Here is a 17109-nt window from a genome sequence, read left to right as displayed (position 1 = left end):
AAACGTGTCTTTCACAAATACTTCATCAAAGTTAACATCTGCTGCTGGGGTCATTCACCAAAATCACACACAAAAGGGGCATTTCTCACACACAGAGGCAGGTAAAGAAAAACAGGGCTTCTACTCTTCAGAATATATTTAAATATTGAATATTTAGGATTCAGGAATGCTTGAGGCAGGCACAGCACTGAAATTCCCCCTCTCCTGTGGGATGTTCCCAATCCTGCTGGGCTGCACTTGGCCTGGATCTTGGGCTGTAACAGTTCCAGGTCCTGGAGCTGTGCAGGGAACACTCAGAGCAATTCCAGTGGAAAACATCACTGGGAATTGTCTGTGCCCAGGGAAATTCTGGGATTTAAGTGCTCTGTAATGGCACTGTGTGTTTGTGTCACTCACCCATGGGTGACAATCCCAGAGCAGCAGCAGCCCCAGCCCAGCTCGTGATGATAATGCTGCACCTGCCCTGCCAGAGGGGGAGAAAAAGTCACTTAAACTCACCTAAACCCTGACATTAGATATAGCTTGTTACATTGCAAGTAGTTTTCTGTCCATAATTATCTTATAAATATAAAAAAATCCAAAAGATACAGGTGGCAATTGGGTCAGCTGACCTTCTGTCTTTAAATACAGTGCTACAGACAAGAGACTTCTGCATGGAGTTTGATTTGAAAAAGCAGAAAGCAGGAAAAAATAATAAAAAATCAAAAATCTTTGCCCTTTTTTTTGTGTGTGGTACCCATTAAGACTTTTGTCAAAACATTGACTCTTCTCCCCCAGTTAGGGTAAATAATTATTATAATTTCATTGGTAAATAAAAATACTACTTTTTCAATTTAAAAATACCAATTCTATTTTCTGTACTAAAAATATGAAAACAGTATGGTTTGATTGAAAGAGGAAAAACTTGTTCTGACAGCTTAAAAAGATAATTTGACTTTAGTTAAGTTTAATTAACATTTACACCTGCACTCTCCCAATGAGCTGAGGGGGAAGATTAGCCACAGTATATGATGCTACCAGGAGTTCAATATTTATTATTCATCCCAGTATTCTGTAGGAATTAATTCATTTAATGAGCAAACAGGCATTGTGAGTACTAGAATGGATTTTCAACACTTCAGATGTTTATGTCAGTGGAGGTAACAGAGAAAATGTTTACTTGTGAGGTACTGGGATGTGTTTTTCCCCTGTGTATTTCTCCTCTCCACTGATGTTTTCACCTCAAAACCTCCCTCTCACTGATCCAGAGCCAAACCAGTGCTCGTGGTGCAGCTGGAGCCCACATGAGCTGCTCCTACTGGGACAAACTCCCTCTCCAAGTGGTAATTCTGCTTTTCAGTCTCATCCCACTGCTCTACACCCCATTTACTGAAACTCCCCTGTTAATCCTTTGTTTCACCAGTTGTTGGTTTAAACATTCATTTGGGGGTTAGATCTGTTACCCAGTTGTAGGTAATGAATTTCCCTGCAATACTAGAGTGACTCCATTTATAAAACAAAAGAGTTTCAAAGCAGGTATATTTCAAGCTCTCTCCCACATTGTAAAAGAACATCACAACCCATTCCTGTTATTTGGGGATTCTTGGATCAGATTTCAATCTCTTCCAAGCCCCAGTTCCTTGCCTTCATGTCAGTGACTCACGTTTTGTTGCTGTGCTCATGAAGTGTTTTATTAATGAAGATGAAATAACAAACACCCACACTCTGGCACATCCACTTCAGGCCTCACAGTTTTACTCCTCTCTTTGCTGGTACTTTCACACATTTGTTTTCCATATTTCAGATGCTTGAGGCCTTGATAGCATCATTATGGAACTGTTTAATCAAACCCACAGTTTACTCTGACAATATTTGGCATTAGTAACAGCTATAACTCACCATAAACATTCCACTGGCAACTCACTCATGGGAGGTTTTCCAGTGGCTTTTACATAATCAAAAATCATGTGGCATTAAACAGACACTTAGATACAGACTGTAATTCTGAATTATTCTGCTATGGCTTTTTTGTATACATAGAAGAAAAACTAGCAGATTTCTTCCACTGTTATGTATAAATTTAAAATAAAACAATGGCAAAAATTGCAGTAGTAAAAAAACTTATGTGTTCCCCAAGGAGGGAGCAACCCCATTCAACTGAGTGATCAAAAGACAGAATTAAAAATATTTCAAATGCCCAAAATTGTGCAGGTTCAAAACCTATTTAGAGAAAAACTTAGGAAGAATATTTATTAGAGGTTGTTAAAGGCAAAAATGGAAATTTTCAACAAGCCATTACATCTAGGGCCTAAGCTGGGGAAATTTAGGACCACAATAAAGATCCTTGCACATCTGCTAGTTCTTAAAGGTTCATAATATCTGGCCCCACTGGAATAAAGCATCATGCACAATACTCTCACTGTTGTGCTCTTAACAACACTTTCCATCTTACTTAGGCAGGAAATTACTGGCAGTTTTCTTAGGATGTAAATTGGAAAACACTGATGAGCAACAGGCAGAACTTGCAATTGCTTCAATTACTCTCATAACCCCTTCCTTTTTTAAAAACATCAATACTACAGATTGCTTTGGGGAGTTTATTTCTTCCTGCATTTTTTTAATAGTATTCTGCATCAAATGGATTTAGCCATCTCCTCAGAAGCAAATCCATCCCTCAGCACAAATACTTCCTTCACAGCTCCCATGGAAGGACACAAACAGCCAAGGGAGGAGATCAATATCCCACTATTTTCAGCTGTTTAGTCTTCACGCTTAATACAGTCAGACTGTCAAAATCTCCACGTATGGTAATTGCAAATTGTTTTTAATTTTTGCACCTCATTTGCATTTCTGTTTCAAATATCCAAACACAGATGTGTCTATTGAAACAGGTACCCACAAATCGTTATTCTGGGGCTGAGAGACTCCTGCTGAAATGCTCCAAGCAAATGCTTTGACCTTTCCCCAGCAGAGTGTTCACATGTTTCACGTGAAGAATACCCAAGTGCTCTGTGATGTGAGGACATTTATCCAATCACCCCTTGAGCCATCTCCCCTTCTGTACACACTCTCCCTTTTGGGAAGTGCACCGACAACCAGCACATTCTGTTCTCCGCTAAGTAAATAAGAAGAGGGTGATTACAGCCATTTTCCAGAGGAACCTGAGATGTGCTGGACTTTGCTGACTTGAACTCTCACATGTCAAAATTCTATCCTGTAAAAGCTGCTATCATCTGACATTTATACAGACAGGAATATTTTCCTCCACACTCGTGCTAATATGGCCAACAAGACAGTGTTACTGCACACTCCCACCTAACCCACAATAAAGATTAGTTCTGGAACAAAATTAAACTGCCTCAGATGGGATTTTTCCCAGATTTGACTCTCTCCAAGAAAACCACATCTATTACCAGCAAAAAACACAGAAAATTGCACATGGCAACTCATTTCAGTCCCTGTCAAACTGGTGCTTTCCCTGCAAAAGTAAATAAAAAATTCCCAACAGTAAATCCCAGACCTTTTATGAATCTGATAACCTTTCTTTCAGTAATGAACAGGAAAAATCCTAAACCTAGAGCCAGGGCACTGAACCCACATTTAACACAAGCTCAGTGTAGTGCAAGCCATTTTCAGAAAAACCCAACTTTTGAGTTCCATGCCAGTGGATAAACACAGACCCCAGACATTTTATAAATCTGATAACCTTTCTTTCAATAACAAACAGGAAAAATCATAGAAATACTCGCAAGTTTGAAAGAATCTAGGTTGTTTTAAAAATAAAAAAAATTAAATTTTGTGTATTCAAAAAAGCTTTTTGCCCCACCATTATTCCATCTGTTCTCTGCCAGGTAAGAACACTACAGCACCAACCCCACATTTTGGGGAGCCTGGGAGGCAGCAGGGGCAGTACCTGCCCTGGCACAGCAAACCAGAGCCAGGGCACTGAGCGCACATGAACACAAGCTCAGTGTAGTGCAAACCATTTTCAGAAAAACTCAAATTCTGAGTTCCATGCCTGTGTCTGGATCTGCGCTCCGAGGAGCAGCGGCGCTCAGGAGGACTCGGCTCCCTGGCACGGTTTGCTGCCGGCTGTCACTAGGTGGCACCTTGGCATCGCTCTCTGCCTCTCCCGGTGCCTCCTGCATCCCGAGCATCCCCGGTGTCGGCATTCTGTGCCTATGTTGACTCCCGAGATGTTACAAAGTCCTTTTTCTCCCAGTCCCGAGACCGAAGAAGAAGCAGAGACTCCTCGGTTCTGCGTCTCAAGGTTGTTTATTTGCTCTTACCTATTACATTCTTTCACTGACCTGCTGAGATGTGTCCAGCAGGTCAGTTTGAGGCACACTGCATCACTTTGGGGTGGTGTCAGCTTTTTATTCTAAGAACTACATGTATTTTATTTACAATAATATTCCAATACCTATCACCTGTGTTAGACAGTCTGTCTCTACTCTAAAACAATCCAAAAGTGTGACCATCACAGCAAAGTACTCTCACCACAGCAGAAGATGGAGGGCAAGGAAGAAGGAGGACAGGACGTGCCCCAGATTCCAGATACCATCACTGCAGAAGATAGAGGGCAAGAAGAAGAACAGGACATGCCCAGATTCTTCCATCTTGCCTCTTGAACCCCCATTCTAAAACCCCCAAAATTCTACTTTTTCGCCCCGTGACAAATTAACTATCATTTACTCAAACTCTTGTGGCTTGTAAATCCTCACACAAAGCTGGTAATTGTTTCCATGGGTTAAAATCAAAAGCACAGGTGTTTGTGACTCTGTGCCAAGGTCTTTGATCCCCCTGCCAGGGTCTGGAGCCCTCCAGGGCAGCCAGAAAAATGTCCTGGGTTCCCACACCCAGAGTGTTGCCCAAATCACCAACAGTATGGGACTGCTGGGAACGTGCCTTGAGCTGTTTATTTTCCAGCATCAGTCTCATTACATGGTTATGTCAATAAGAAAATGCCATCAACTCATCCCAAGCAGCAAACTAAAAACTTAATGTTACAACTTACTTTAAAAGTTTGTTAACCAATCACACAAAGCAAAAACATATTAACAGTAGTTCTATTCAATCTCTATAAACACACGTACATTCAGTTAAAACAACGCTTGCTTGTTTCAAATACAATACCTGATTGTAAAAATGCACAAAACTCCATTATTAAGCTTAAAACTTCCTAATATCATGCTAAAAATACTTTTCTACAACTTAAAAAGTCATTCTAAACAAGCATTAATACACAAGCCATTGTTCTACTTGTCCTTACTTTTCTACTTCTTACATAAGTTTTCTACTAACTTATCTCATGGCTACTGCTTAACTCTAATCACAGTTTTTCTGTCTCTAAAACCTACCTTTTGCAGCTTTCCCAAATCCCTCTAATTTTATAAATTCCCACTCAGAGCTCAGCCAGCACCCTGTTGAGACCTCAGCTGGGCAAACACCAACTCCTGCCTTGGTTCCTCTGCCCTGCATCATGTCCTGTTGGTATTCACAAGATTTACCCCCCAAAACTGGCCCGTAATACACATCCCACTGCCTTTGTCCAAATGACAGCACTGCTGTTAAGAGGGAGCATGGGCAGGGGTAACTGTCTAATTTATGTCCCTCATCCTGATGTATAAATAAAATAAAATAAAATCAATTTAAATTATTGAAAATTAAATTAAATAAATTAAAATTATATAAAATTAAATACATTCAAGTTGTATAAAATTAAATACAATTAAGTAAAACTAAATTATAAATAAAATAACAATAACAATAAAACAAATATAAGTGTCTAAGTAAATATAATGAAATATAATATTAATAAATATAATGATATAATATAATGATATGATACTCTAATATAATCTAATAATATAATCTGAAAATATAATATAATCATATAATATGATCATATAATCTAACATAATAATTTTGTTTAGAAATAAAATACAGAATAGAAATAAAATAGAAATAAAAATTCTGTTTCTCATTAGAGTTCTCCAAAATTTTTATTGCTGGATCCCAGAAGCAGGTTTTCCAGTTTGTTTGCTTGGTTTTGTTTTCTTTTCAAATCATAGGTATTAGTATTTTACAAACACTGTTAATATGGGTAGAATGCAAAATATAAAGAAAATTAAAAATACTATCTGAACTATAAATACTTTCTGTATTAATGATGCATTGATTTATCTGCCTCTAAGACACAAGAAAGTACCAAAATGAATGGGATGTGATTCCCATACCACACTGAACAGATCTGGTTTGATGGTCAAGACTCTTGTGCAAACTGTTATACAAATCCATAATTGTGTTCATTTCTTTTCCCAATAGCACATTTTCACAAAACCTGACTGAAAACTAAGATTCAAATACTAAGCAAAGCAAAGTGATCACTTCCCCTTTAGTTTCACTTGGATGGTGCAAGCAGAAATGACAGCAGTGCTGTATGAGATGGATTTTTGTGCCCTGTTTGTTACAGCCTCTCCCACCCATCTCTGGGTGCACACTGCACCCTACAACCAACTCAGTCCTGCTGGCAGTGAAGAACATCAACTTCTGCTCACCTTTCATACAGCTCTGGTGCAGGCACTGCCTTTTCTTCACCTCCATCCATTTATTCTTGTATTGTGAGAATGCTCACAAGCCCGTCCCCGAAAGCCTACTAAATTCCGGTATTTAGAAATACCAAAATTTCATTACTAACAGCAGCAAAAGCTTTTGGTTTTCTCCTTTGCTTTTTCTGCACTTCCTTCTAAAAGAACCCAATTTCTTCTTTAGACATGTCTTGTGTCTGTGCTTAGCTGCTGTCTAACTCCAGCTTTTCTTTCCACACCAGAATCATGATTATTCAAGCAGATTCAAGGATCTTTTATCAAACCGTACCTGGCATTTCAGCAGCTCTCTGGATTCACCTGCTTGTTAGCACTTGAATTTCCTGCTATTGGAAATGGTTTATTCTTATTTTATTTAATCTCCCATCTCCTTGGCTAAAGCACAAGCACAGAAGAATCTCTAACAGTGAAATGAAGGAAGGCTGGGAGAACAGGGCAATTTCTTAGTTTCATCTCTCTTGCCAGAAAAGATGACACCTGACTCAATTTTAATCAATGGAAAACTCAAAACCTCAACAGTGTCGACTTATCCTGGAGATCTGCTTCTCTACAAATAATAAATCAGCTCCAGCTCTGTAGACACCACACCATTACCACTCTAGGCAAGGTTAACTCTGATAAACAACATTCAGCACCTGATTTAATAACAACACACAAGTACAGGCTGCTGGAACAGGGAAAAGGTGTCAATATATTACAGGAGTTTGAATCTAGGAATAACTGGTTTGTCCTAACTTCATTCATCACTAAGTAATATTTGTAACTTGAGAATTTTCCCTATATAACCACTTATAGTAACACTGTCTCATCATTTAAATGATACTGGAGTATTTTCTAGGAGACATTTCCAGAAAATGTGGAAATATTCTCCATAATATATGGAACAGCCATGGGAGCAAAACACTGTGAGCAGATGGAGGTGGAAGGAGCAGAACTCAGCATTCTGTACCTGCTTCTGACTTCTCCCATCTGCTGTGCATTAACACAGCAACATTTCATCTGCCTGCATTCCCAAATCAGTAATGAGATGGAAAACTTTACAAAATCTTCCCACAATAAGCACCTCAAGTAAAATTTTCCCCTCATACTCATCATAAACCACTCTCTGATCCTCATGACAGAGCTGTAAAGAATTTTCTCTATTTTTCAGTAGATGAGATAGTTTCCTCTATTTTCAGTGTAAATGAGTTTGAGAAATAAAACCAAATTTAGCCAGATATTCTCCTGATTTGTTGGTTTTATTGGCACGAGTTAGATCAGCTCTGTGTTACTGTTTGAGATGCCTGCACAATGCACTTTCCCTTCTCCCCTCCCACCCAACCCATTATACAAATGCTCTCTGATGATGCTCAGGGAAGACTTATTTTTGCTTTCAGTTCTATTGTTCTCTCCCTGCTAGTGACAGATTCATTTAATATTTTTAAAGGATGCTAACACACATTCTATTCAATAGGAATCTGAAATTTAAAGAAATCCAACATTCTTTCCTTTTTTTTGCAAGTCATTATCCCCAGCTAATAGATATCCCTCCTGAAGCAGCAGTAGAGATGAAGTAATTTCAGGTACTATCACATTTCTATTCAGATCACAGGCAGCAATTCTTGCAGCGATTTTATTTCTCAGCAAAAATCATTATTGTCGCTCCTGAATTACCCTGAAGAGTTCTATTTTACTCCCACTACCTCTTCTCAACATTTCTTGATTAAAAAACAGTACATGATATTTGTTATCAAATATCAATACATAGACAAGAGTGGGAGAAATGGGGACTGGGGGAAAAGCAAAGGCACTTTAGAAAACAAACCTTTAATAAGCAGGAAGGAGAATTTAAAGCAGCCTAAGAAAGACTGTGAAGGGCAGATAGAAGAGTGCAGCACTTAGAGGAAACCAGAAGAAAAAGGGACAGAAATCCAAGGATCCAGCCCAAGTCCATCCCTCCATGGTCTGTCAGACTCTTTAATTTTACAACTTCCTAAAGCTTCCAGTAATAATTCCTTCTGTTAGATTTTCTTAGCTCTGCAGGTACAACCAACTGCCTGATGAGATTTAAGAACAAAAGAAAGGCTTTAAAAGACTCAATCACTCAGCTTAATGAAAACATCTTGAATTATTTAACAAACAATCTATTAGGCAGCTCCAGCTATCAGGAAACATGAAGTTTGATAGATCTGACTCCCTGCTGGAGTTTTATATCACAGTGACTCCAGCCCTTTCCATGCAGTCTCAGTGATGCAACACAGGAGTGAATTCAGCCTGAGATTGAGCTGCATTAGACTTTCATATAGGATCTGTCACTCAGAGCAGGAAAAGCAGCTAACAATTATTTAAAAAAGAAAAAAAAAAACTGGAATTAAGCTTTTCAGGCCCTGGAACTAGGGTATTATTCAATAATTCGTTCTCAGGTCCATTTGAATTCTCATCTGTCAACTCTCCTTTTATTACCAGACTGTTCTATAAGCAATGATCTGGCAACACACTTGAAAAATCTACGTATTCCTCCTCATCCATCACAACAAACAATTTTCCAAGCAACAACAGAGACAGTGTAATTTCAAGAGCAATAAGCTCAACTCCTAACTCATTATTTTTATGCCATTGTGGTGTGGCATAAGAAATATCATGGAAAACAGGAAACCTTTTCCTCTTCTCATCACAACCCTCTTCAATACATTAAAATGCATTCCTAAAAGTGTCTCTAGAACTCTTTCCATCACTCAAAAATGAGCAAAAAATAATTAAAGTCCAAGTTACTGAGGCTCAAGGAAGACAATTGAAATCTTGTTTGTTAAGTCACTACTTCAATGTCTGAGGACACTTTGTTACAGACAACAAAAGGATTCAATCACAGGAAAAATAAGAAAAATAAAAATAGAACTCTCTGAGACAGTTTGACCAAGCAATTCAGTAAAGCCCCCACCCTCTCAGTACAAAATGACAGGTGTTCATCAAATCTTGTTCTGCACTTGTAAAAACATTTTTTAGTTCAGAGAACACATTCAGCCGGAGAAACACTACATCATTCTTCAAAACATTCCTTTTTAACTGACACAAACCTAATTTCCATGCAAATATATGAAGCACAAAAAAAACAAGTTCCTAAAAATAAACCTCCACCTCTCAGAACATCATTCTCAAAGTTAACTTTTGACAAACCAACAGAAAGGCTGTGACTTTGTGTAGCAAAATGTTCCAGCAAAAAGCATCAGTGCAGGAAGACTTATGGAAAGATATTCTTCCAAAACCTACTATACAGAGTAAAAAAAGGATCCTGTCAAATCATCAGAGAAGCTAAAAACCTCTTGTATGCATTTCCACTTTTTAAGATATTTTTGTATTTCCGTTGGTGTGACTAAGCACTTTCCAAGCCAGAGATTTCCAACTGAAAGACAGTGTTCATTTGGAGAGGGTCCAACCACCTCCTCCTTTCAGGGAGCTGTTAATGGTTGATGTTCATGTTTAAAACAGCATTAATCATCCATGCAAACAGGGAGAAGGGGGTTGCCAGACATTCAAAATACTGAGTATTTCCTTATTCTGGCATAAATCCACACTCCTACAAACTCGAGTCTGAGGGGATACAGATGAGATAATCTGAAAAAGAGGGGGGGAAATACCCAAACTAAGTGTTCACAGTGACATCATTTCAATTCCTGGCACTATCCAAGGAGAGGCACTTGGAAAGGCCTGTAGCACAATATTACTGCTTTAGAGAGACCAAAAAACATATTAAAGGACCTTTACTGCAGTGAATGATTAACTCTGAGTGACATCAGCCTGTGTTGAGTACCACCAGCCCCTCTGTAAATCAGACAGCGCTGTAAATCCAGAGCACCTCAGCATAACCTTGGTTTGTGGCACACATTTCCTGCCAAAATGGGATATTATACAGAAAATGGAGCATGCAGCACAGACAGGGTAGGTTATACCCAGCCTTTAGGCCAGGACAAGGCAGATCCCTTTTGGTCCAGCCCTGTTCAGTTTCCATCCAGCAGGGGCCTTGCCCTTGTGAACGCTTTGCTCTGATCTCACCCAAATTTCTGCTTTCTCTTTTTGCACCTGCCCTCCTCACTATAACATGGAATTCCAGAGGTGTTTCCAGTCATACCCCACCCTCCCATTCCTCTGATTTTTCAGAGCAGGGACACAGCTTGGAGCCCCTCTGAGTGCACAGGTGACACAATTCATAGCACAAAGAGAGAGCCACGGGGCTATTAATGAACCCAACTGCAACAATTCTAATCACTTTGCCTCTCTTTGCTAAGACAGATATTCCCTGTACTACATATTCACATATTAAAGAGCATTTAAGCCAATTCAAGTGCAGTCACTTCAAAAGCAGCAAGGTGTCACAGGTAAGAGTTAGTGCCAGTGATTGATGACTGAAGGAATTTAAAAGAAGATCTAAACTCAGTTACAAAATCTAATCTCTTCAGCAAAATGCTTTACTTACTGGACCTTGAGGACTGTTCTTGGCACTGGAAACCAGAGTCATAACATCAGATTTATAGTCCTGAAAAGAGAAAGGGGGAAAAAAATAGTCAGATTAAAGATAATAGATGGCACTTTACATGTCAGGAATAAAGACCAACATTGAGCACCACTGTGATTAGACTCAGAGGTGCCATTAGTGAAACATTTGATTATGGAGATTTTCACTGGTGTTCAGCTTGTGCCTTAGACCCTTCTGACTGAATTACACACTTTTTTGGTTTTACCATAATGATCCCCAAGCAGCCTGATGTCTCTTTTGGAAGGCAGCGGGGTGGAAGGACAGGATTTCTGCCTTTCAGAAACTCAGGAGAGAGCTCCACTGCACTTCCTGAACCAGCCCTGCACATGAAATTTGGGTGACAGTTTCCCAGTCATTCAAAATTCTCTCAGCATCTGATGACAAATGACTCTCCATTCCATCAGAGGGACCATGGTGTATGTGCTGTAAATGCTATTCCAAAGCCCTGCAGCACAGGTTGAGCAGCCCATGGCTATGCTCCCTCACCATTCGTCTGTCACGTCTCCATCTAGGTGCACCCTAAAGCAATGTAAAATCCTTCATTTTTTACCCCTCAGGAAGCTTCTCCTACAGCCCGGCTGGCATTCCACAAGTCACAAAGCAGTTTGGGGCCTGGGCAGGAGAAGAAGCTGAGCACTCTGCTGTTACTGCAGATAATACAGAAACAGAGGCTTGGAGGGGCTTTTAACAGGTGATAGAAAGGAAATGCCACAGTGTCTAAACACAGGTGCAATAAATTCAAGTGCAAGTCTGCAGTAATTAAAACAGTTCTGATTTTAAAAGGATATGTTAGAAAGAGTTAGCACACCAAATTCTTGCCTCTCCCCTAATAAATACAGCCATTACACTCAGATTTGTATTTTGAAAAGGCTCCCAGGGCTGGCCTCCTCTTCTCATGCCATCCCTGTCAATAAAGATCAGATTTACATGGCAAGCCAAGCTACGCAGTTCCCCCTATTGTTTGGGAATTAAAGTCTGATAAGCTGAAATTGAGGCCTATCTATCCAAGACAGCAAAGAGTAACTGCTATAAACTTCTAATTATCATCATCAAGCATGCCTCCATTTATAAAGCTTCTAGAGCCTTTATTTATAGGAGATGTGCTATGACCCAGGAGACAGATCATATTTCAGGGAGCTGGTAGTAATTGTCCATCCTTCATCCTGAGTATCCCCAAGTCTCTGAACTGTATAAATTAGGGTATCCCTCACTGTCCATTCCATTTAGCCATTGCAAACACCAAATCCTTTACGGAAGCGCCAATAAACAAACTTCACAAGGTGTCAATAGATAAAGTACCACCAAAATCACCTCCCAAACCCCTGCAGCCCAATTCCATGTCTTCCATAGAGGATAGCAGTCACTGTTATCCACTAAGAAGCTGCAAACTGAGACCAACCTTGAAGAAAACCACCAAGCAAATCTCTGTTCCAGCCCTGGGTGGTGTCACAGTGCCTTCCTACCCTTACCCACTGCTGTGCCTTTGCTGCCTTTTCAGGTTTTCACTCCTCTCACTCTCCTCCCTTGTGTCCCTGCTCCTGCTTTGTGCTGCAGGATGGATGTGCAGCTCTTGGTATTCCCTGCCCATTTCCTTCTCCCCTGGCTCCAGAGCTCCTCAGGCTGCACCATTTCCCTGAGATCACAGCTTCACAGTGCTCAGGAAGGACTGGGGCAATCCAAACTAACCTTTTTACAGGGCTGTTCCTCCTGGGAAACTCCCTAGGAGAGGCAGAGAGACAACACATTTTTGTTTCACACCACCCTTCCAAAAGGCAATGCCCCGAGTTCCAAATAAATATGACATTTTAAGCAGCTATTTTGCAAATATACTTCTTTTTCCTCCCCAAGCCAGCTAATCTCTAAGCATTGCACAGCTCTGTGTAGCAGTAACAAATTAATAAACAGCTTTAGGCCAGTGCTGCATGTGGGACAGCTCCTTGGGAAGCTCGTGCTGTGCTCCCTGTTAATAACTCCCTCACCACCTGTGAAAATCCAGGCACATTGAAGCAGAAAATAAAAGCAAAAATAGCAAAACTCCTCAGGTTTAGGTTGTTTTTAGGGGGGGCAGAGAATTCCAACAACAATCCAGATTAATCTAAACCTGTTAGCAAGAACCCAAATCCTTTCTGCAGTAATTCCAGGGGCTTGGACTGGGATGCACCAAACCCCCTTCTCCTGAAATCACCATTCCCTCACTCCAGCTGCAACAGCAGCATTCAGCTCTGATAGACAAAGGAGATTAATTCCCATCATAATGATTTTCACATCTAAGACACTTTCCTCTACACCATTTCTGTATTTACAGCAAACAAAAAATTGGTTTGTGGAGTTGCTTTCACACTCATTTTCAGGTAATGTGTCACAATAATATCTGGTACATGTTCAGGTTATGCAGAGTATTGTGCCACTGACAAATCATTTAACTATGCACTTGTCTTGGAGGCTGCAGGAAAATGGAAATTACACAGTTTCAACGCTGCAGCAGCACAATAAACAAAAACTTTCTCCCTCCTGTAGAGCTACACTTCATGTTCCTATCAGTGCCTCCTCCAGGTAATTTCTTTTGAGTCTCTTGTTTCCATTAACATTTGTATTTTGAGGTGATTTCTACTTGGTACTCGAAGATGGAATTGCAACAACCATTTACAAGCTATTTTATTTTCAGGGTCTGTTCTGTTACCAAGGGCAGCTGTGCTGTGCCCATGCCAAGCTTTCCAGAAGTTTCTTATGATTCCCATTACTGCCCATCTGCCCTTAGAGAAATCAAGAAATAGCAATAAAACACTCCCTAAATTTTATGTGGGGCACAGCCTTCTCCCCACCCCTCAAACTGAAAGTTTGGACTAAATGTCAGCTAACAGACATTACTTTCCATTCTTCTGACTTTAATGGGAAAAATAAATTTTGGCAGTCTTTCCCCAGTGTTAAAAGTCTTAGCTACTCCCTGGGGATAGAAGGAATCAATGCAAGTAAGATCCATATTTTCTTTCTTGGAACACCACTACTTCCAGCAATTTATTTGACTGACTATGCCTTCTATTACCATGTAAATTGTTTCAGGCTGCAGAAAAAAAAAAAAAGTATTAATCTCCCCTCAGTAAGTCATAAAATAAAGAAATCAATTTCAAGGTCAATTTAGTCTAAATAACACCTGCTGCCCTTTTTGTAACATGCAGACTCCTCTGAAACACTAAGTTGCTGTCTATAAAGGCATCAGTACGTGATGTCTCACATAAATCAGGGTGCTGGATGGTACAGGGCAGCTGATTTGCAGGGTACCAAGTGGGGCTGGCAAACAAGCCCCAGAGCAAGGCCCTCCTCATCACTCCTCTTCATCATCAGCACGAGGCTTTGCACAGAAAATAAAGCCAGGGGAGCCTGGGGTGTGCAGGTTCTGCAAGGAGTTTGTGCCTTGTCAGGTCCTGGGGACATCCAGGGAGTCCCAGCTCCCTGCTGGGAGCATTCACATCCATGAAGGGTCAGCAGCCTCAAGCTGAGCTCCAGAGAAGGGGAAAAGGACAAAAAACAGTAGGAACAAGAGGAAATCTTTCCTTTTGTTGGAATCTTTCCTTATATTGGAAAGCAGAGTGGAATGGCAGAGACTGGAAATAGGAAATAAGAAAACGGGGCTTTTTTCCCCTATCCTAGAATTCAGAAAAGGGAAACTAGTTGAAATATTCTCTTTTATTCCTCTTTTAAGTGGAAATCTATTTCTCTTTTGGTCAAAAGCTGTCCAATCTTTCTTTTAAATATACTTCATGTGCTCTCCTTGTAGCACAAGACTGCATTTGGTGGCTCTGAAGAGGCTGGAGATCCATGTCCTTCTCCTGAAAATTTGCCTTGAACTCTGTAACCTTGCTGGGCTGGAACAGACAGCTCCAAAGCCCCAGGACTGGGTGGCCTGGCCACTGTGTTCCTCCCCACTGTGGTTCTTCTTTCCCATCAGATGAATACAACTATTTTCCCTTTGCCATGTCCAGTTCACAGCAGTGCTGGTGCTTTGTTAAATCCAAAGTTCCTGACAGGTTTTTATCTGTTCCTCTGGGTCCCCAGTAGAAGGTAATTTGAACAATCAATATCCAAGCAACAGAAGTTCCTGAATGGAGCAAATATTCAGATATTCTGGAAATGGGGACTTCAGATTCCTGTAAGACTTCTCTAATGAAAACAAAATGTCCTGAAGGCTTCTGAAAAGGGCTGAGAACATGAGGATGCACAAGGCTGAGCAGACAGCAAACTGAAATCAATTTACAGAGAATGGTCTGACACAGGAACCCTTTAAAGCAGGATCAGATTGTGGCTTCCCTAACAGAGGATAGGATACCCAGGATATCCAGGAGAGGGAACAGCCCCAGGTATCCTCAGGCTCACAAAGAACAATGCTCCATGCAGAAATGTCACAGTAACAGAGCTCTCTCTCAATTGTGGGCAACAGCAGGTTGCGTCCAAGGCCTTCCCAGCATTTATTGCATGAATCTGGAATTATTGAGGAGTTTTTTCTACACAGCAGAAATACCTTCCTACTGTGTCCAAAGAGAAAACAAATCCCAGTTCTATCATTTAGAGCAGGGAAAACACACCATCCCTGTTCCACAATTCATAGTTAGCACTGGAATGTGGAGCCATTTTCATACTTATATAGACTTTGCATGTATTCACCTTTATCTGGAAGACAACATTTCACCAAATAATCAAAATATAATTTAATCAACTCTGATATATTCATATATTTATAGAGTGCAATGATTCCCCTATGATGATGCACTAGCAAAAAGGAATGCAGACCTTTTCCTTCAGATAACACTCACTAAGTCAAAGGTTACATAGAAATAAATTGGAAAATATAAAATCACAGGAAAAAATTCATTTATTTATTGGATAGAAGAAAATATTTCATTTTTAAAATCCATGGTCCTGAATCCTATTTAATGCAAACTTCTCTGTGAAATCCCACTATCACAAGCCAAGGATAATGGCTGTGAGTCAGGAGCTGCCAATATACTGATTCAGTGAGTCAAGAAACAAGGATGAGATTTAGTAGGAGTGATAAGCATATTAATGTTATATCATCTAAAATCATACAAATACTCATTTTGTTGTTCAATGTGTCTAATAGCATGAGATTCCACAGCAGACAAACAAACAGAAGCCTGGCATGGCTGTCCAAGGGCTCAAAAGATTAGAAACACAAGAAAAGAGCAACTTTTTAAAAAGGGTTTAATTGTTTGAGTTGAAGGAACAGAAACAACCCCTAACTTCAGATGCGCAGCAGAAAGAGCAGTTTAAGACACACAAGGAGGTTTTTTTAATGTGAAATTATCTTTTCCACGTGCCAAGATGCAGCTTCAGAATCCTGAACAATGAAGCCCTGTAAAGAACAGGGAGGGACGTCTCCCAAAAATGAAGAATATAAGCAGTGCAAGAAGAAACCCAGAATATTCCTAACTATTCCTGCTCAGCTGAATGATTCTGTATTTCCTAATCCTCCAGCAGCCCATGAAGTGGGTAAATTACTGCAGGATCTGCTGTGAAATCAAGGTGAAGAAAAAGACAAAACAAGTGGAGAGTTAAATAAATACTTTCAAAATGTAATCACAAAGGGCACAGATGAGCATGTCTGACATTGCCCATTATCTCCTGAGCAGAATTACTTTAGGTTTACTGAGGCAGGAGATTTCAGTCACCTACAAGTCACTCAGGAACATTTATCTGGGAGCATTAGGAGACAATCAGGAGCAGAATCTGCAGAGCAGTGATAACCATCACCAGGGTTTGCCCTTGCGCTGGAACAGAGCAGAGGAACAGCAGCAGAGGTCCCCAGGGATCTCAAACAAGCCCTTGGTACAGCCCCAGTGACACTGCAGCTGAGTTCAGATAAGAAATCAAAAGTTTCTCTTTGCTAGAAGCTCAGATTAACCCAGCTGGGTTTATCTTTACTCCAAACAGCCTGGGAAAATGTTTCCAATGATTCCTGATTTCACCGACCAAAGCTGAAAGAAACAACCACTACCT

General features: G+C 40.2%; 1 protein-coding gene across 2 annotated transcripts in view; it reads right to left on the bottom strand.

Moving 5' to 3' along the window:
- The window catches only part of RBFOX1 (RNA binding fox-1 homolog 1), a 1176073-nt gene that overhangs the window by 1037722 nt on the left and 121242 nt on the right, over positions 1-17109 (bottom strand). For both annotated transcript variants that reach the window (XM_054271085.1, XM_054271089.1), the window contains exon 2: positions 11038-11097. In XM_054271085.1, coding sequence (XP_054127060.1) covers positions 11038-11097 — 60 coding nt within the window. The remainder of the gene's footprint in view (positions 1-11037; positions 11098-17109) is intronic.

This window comes from Melozone crissalis, unplaced genomic scaffold, assembly GCF_028551555.1.
Source record: "Melozone crissalis strain CALT ecotype California unplaced genomic scaffold, PUWL_Pcris_2 ptg000012l_1, whole genome shotgun sequence".
In the NCBI taxonomy this organism is placed as follows: Eukaryota; Metazoa; Chordata; class Aves; order Passeriformes; family Passerellidae; genus Melozone; species Melozone crissalis.
Note: the sequence above shows the minus strand (reverse complement) of the source record. Positions and strands in the feature narration are given on the sequence as shown.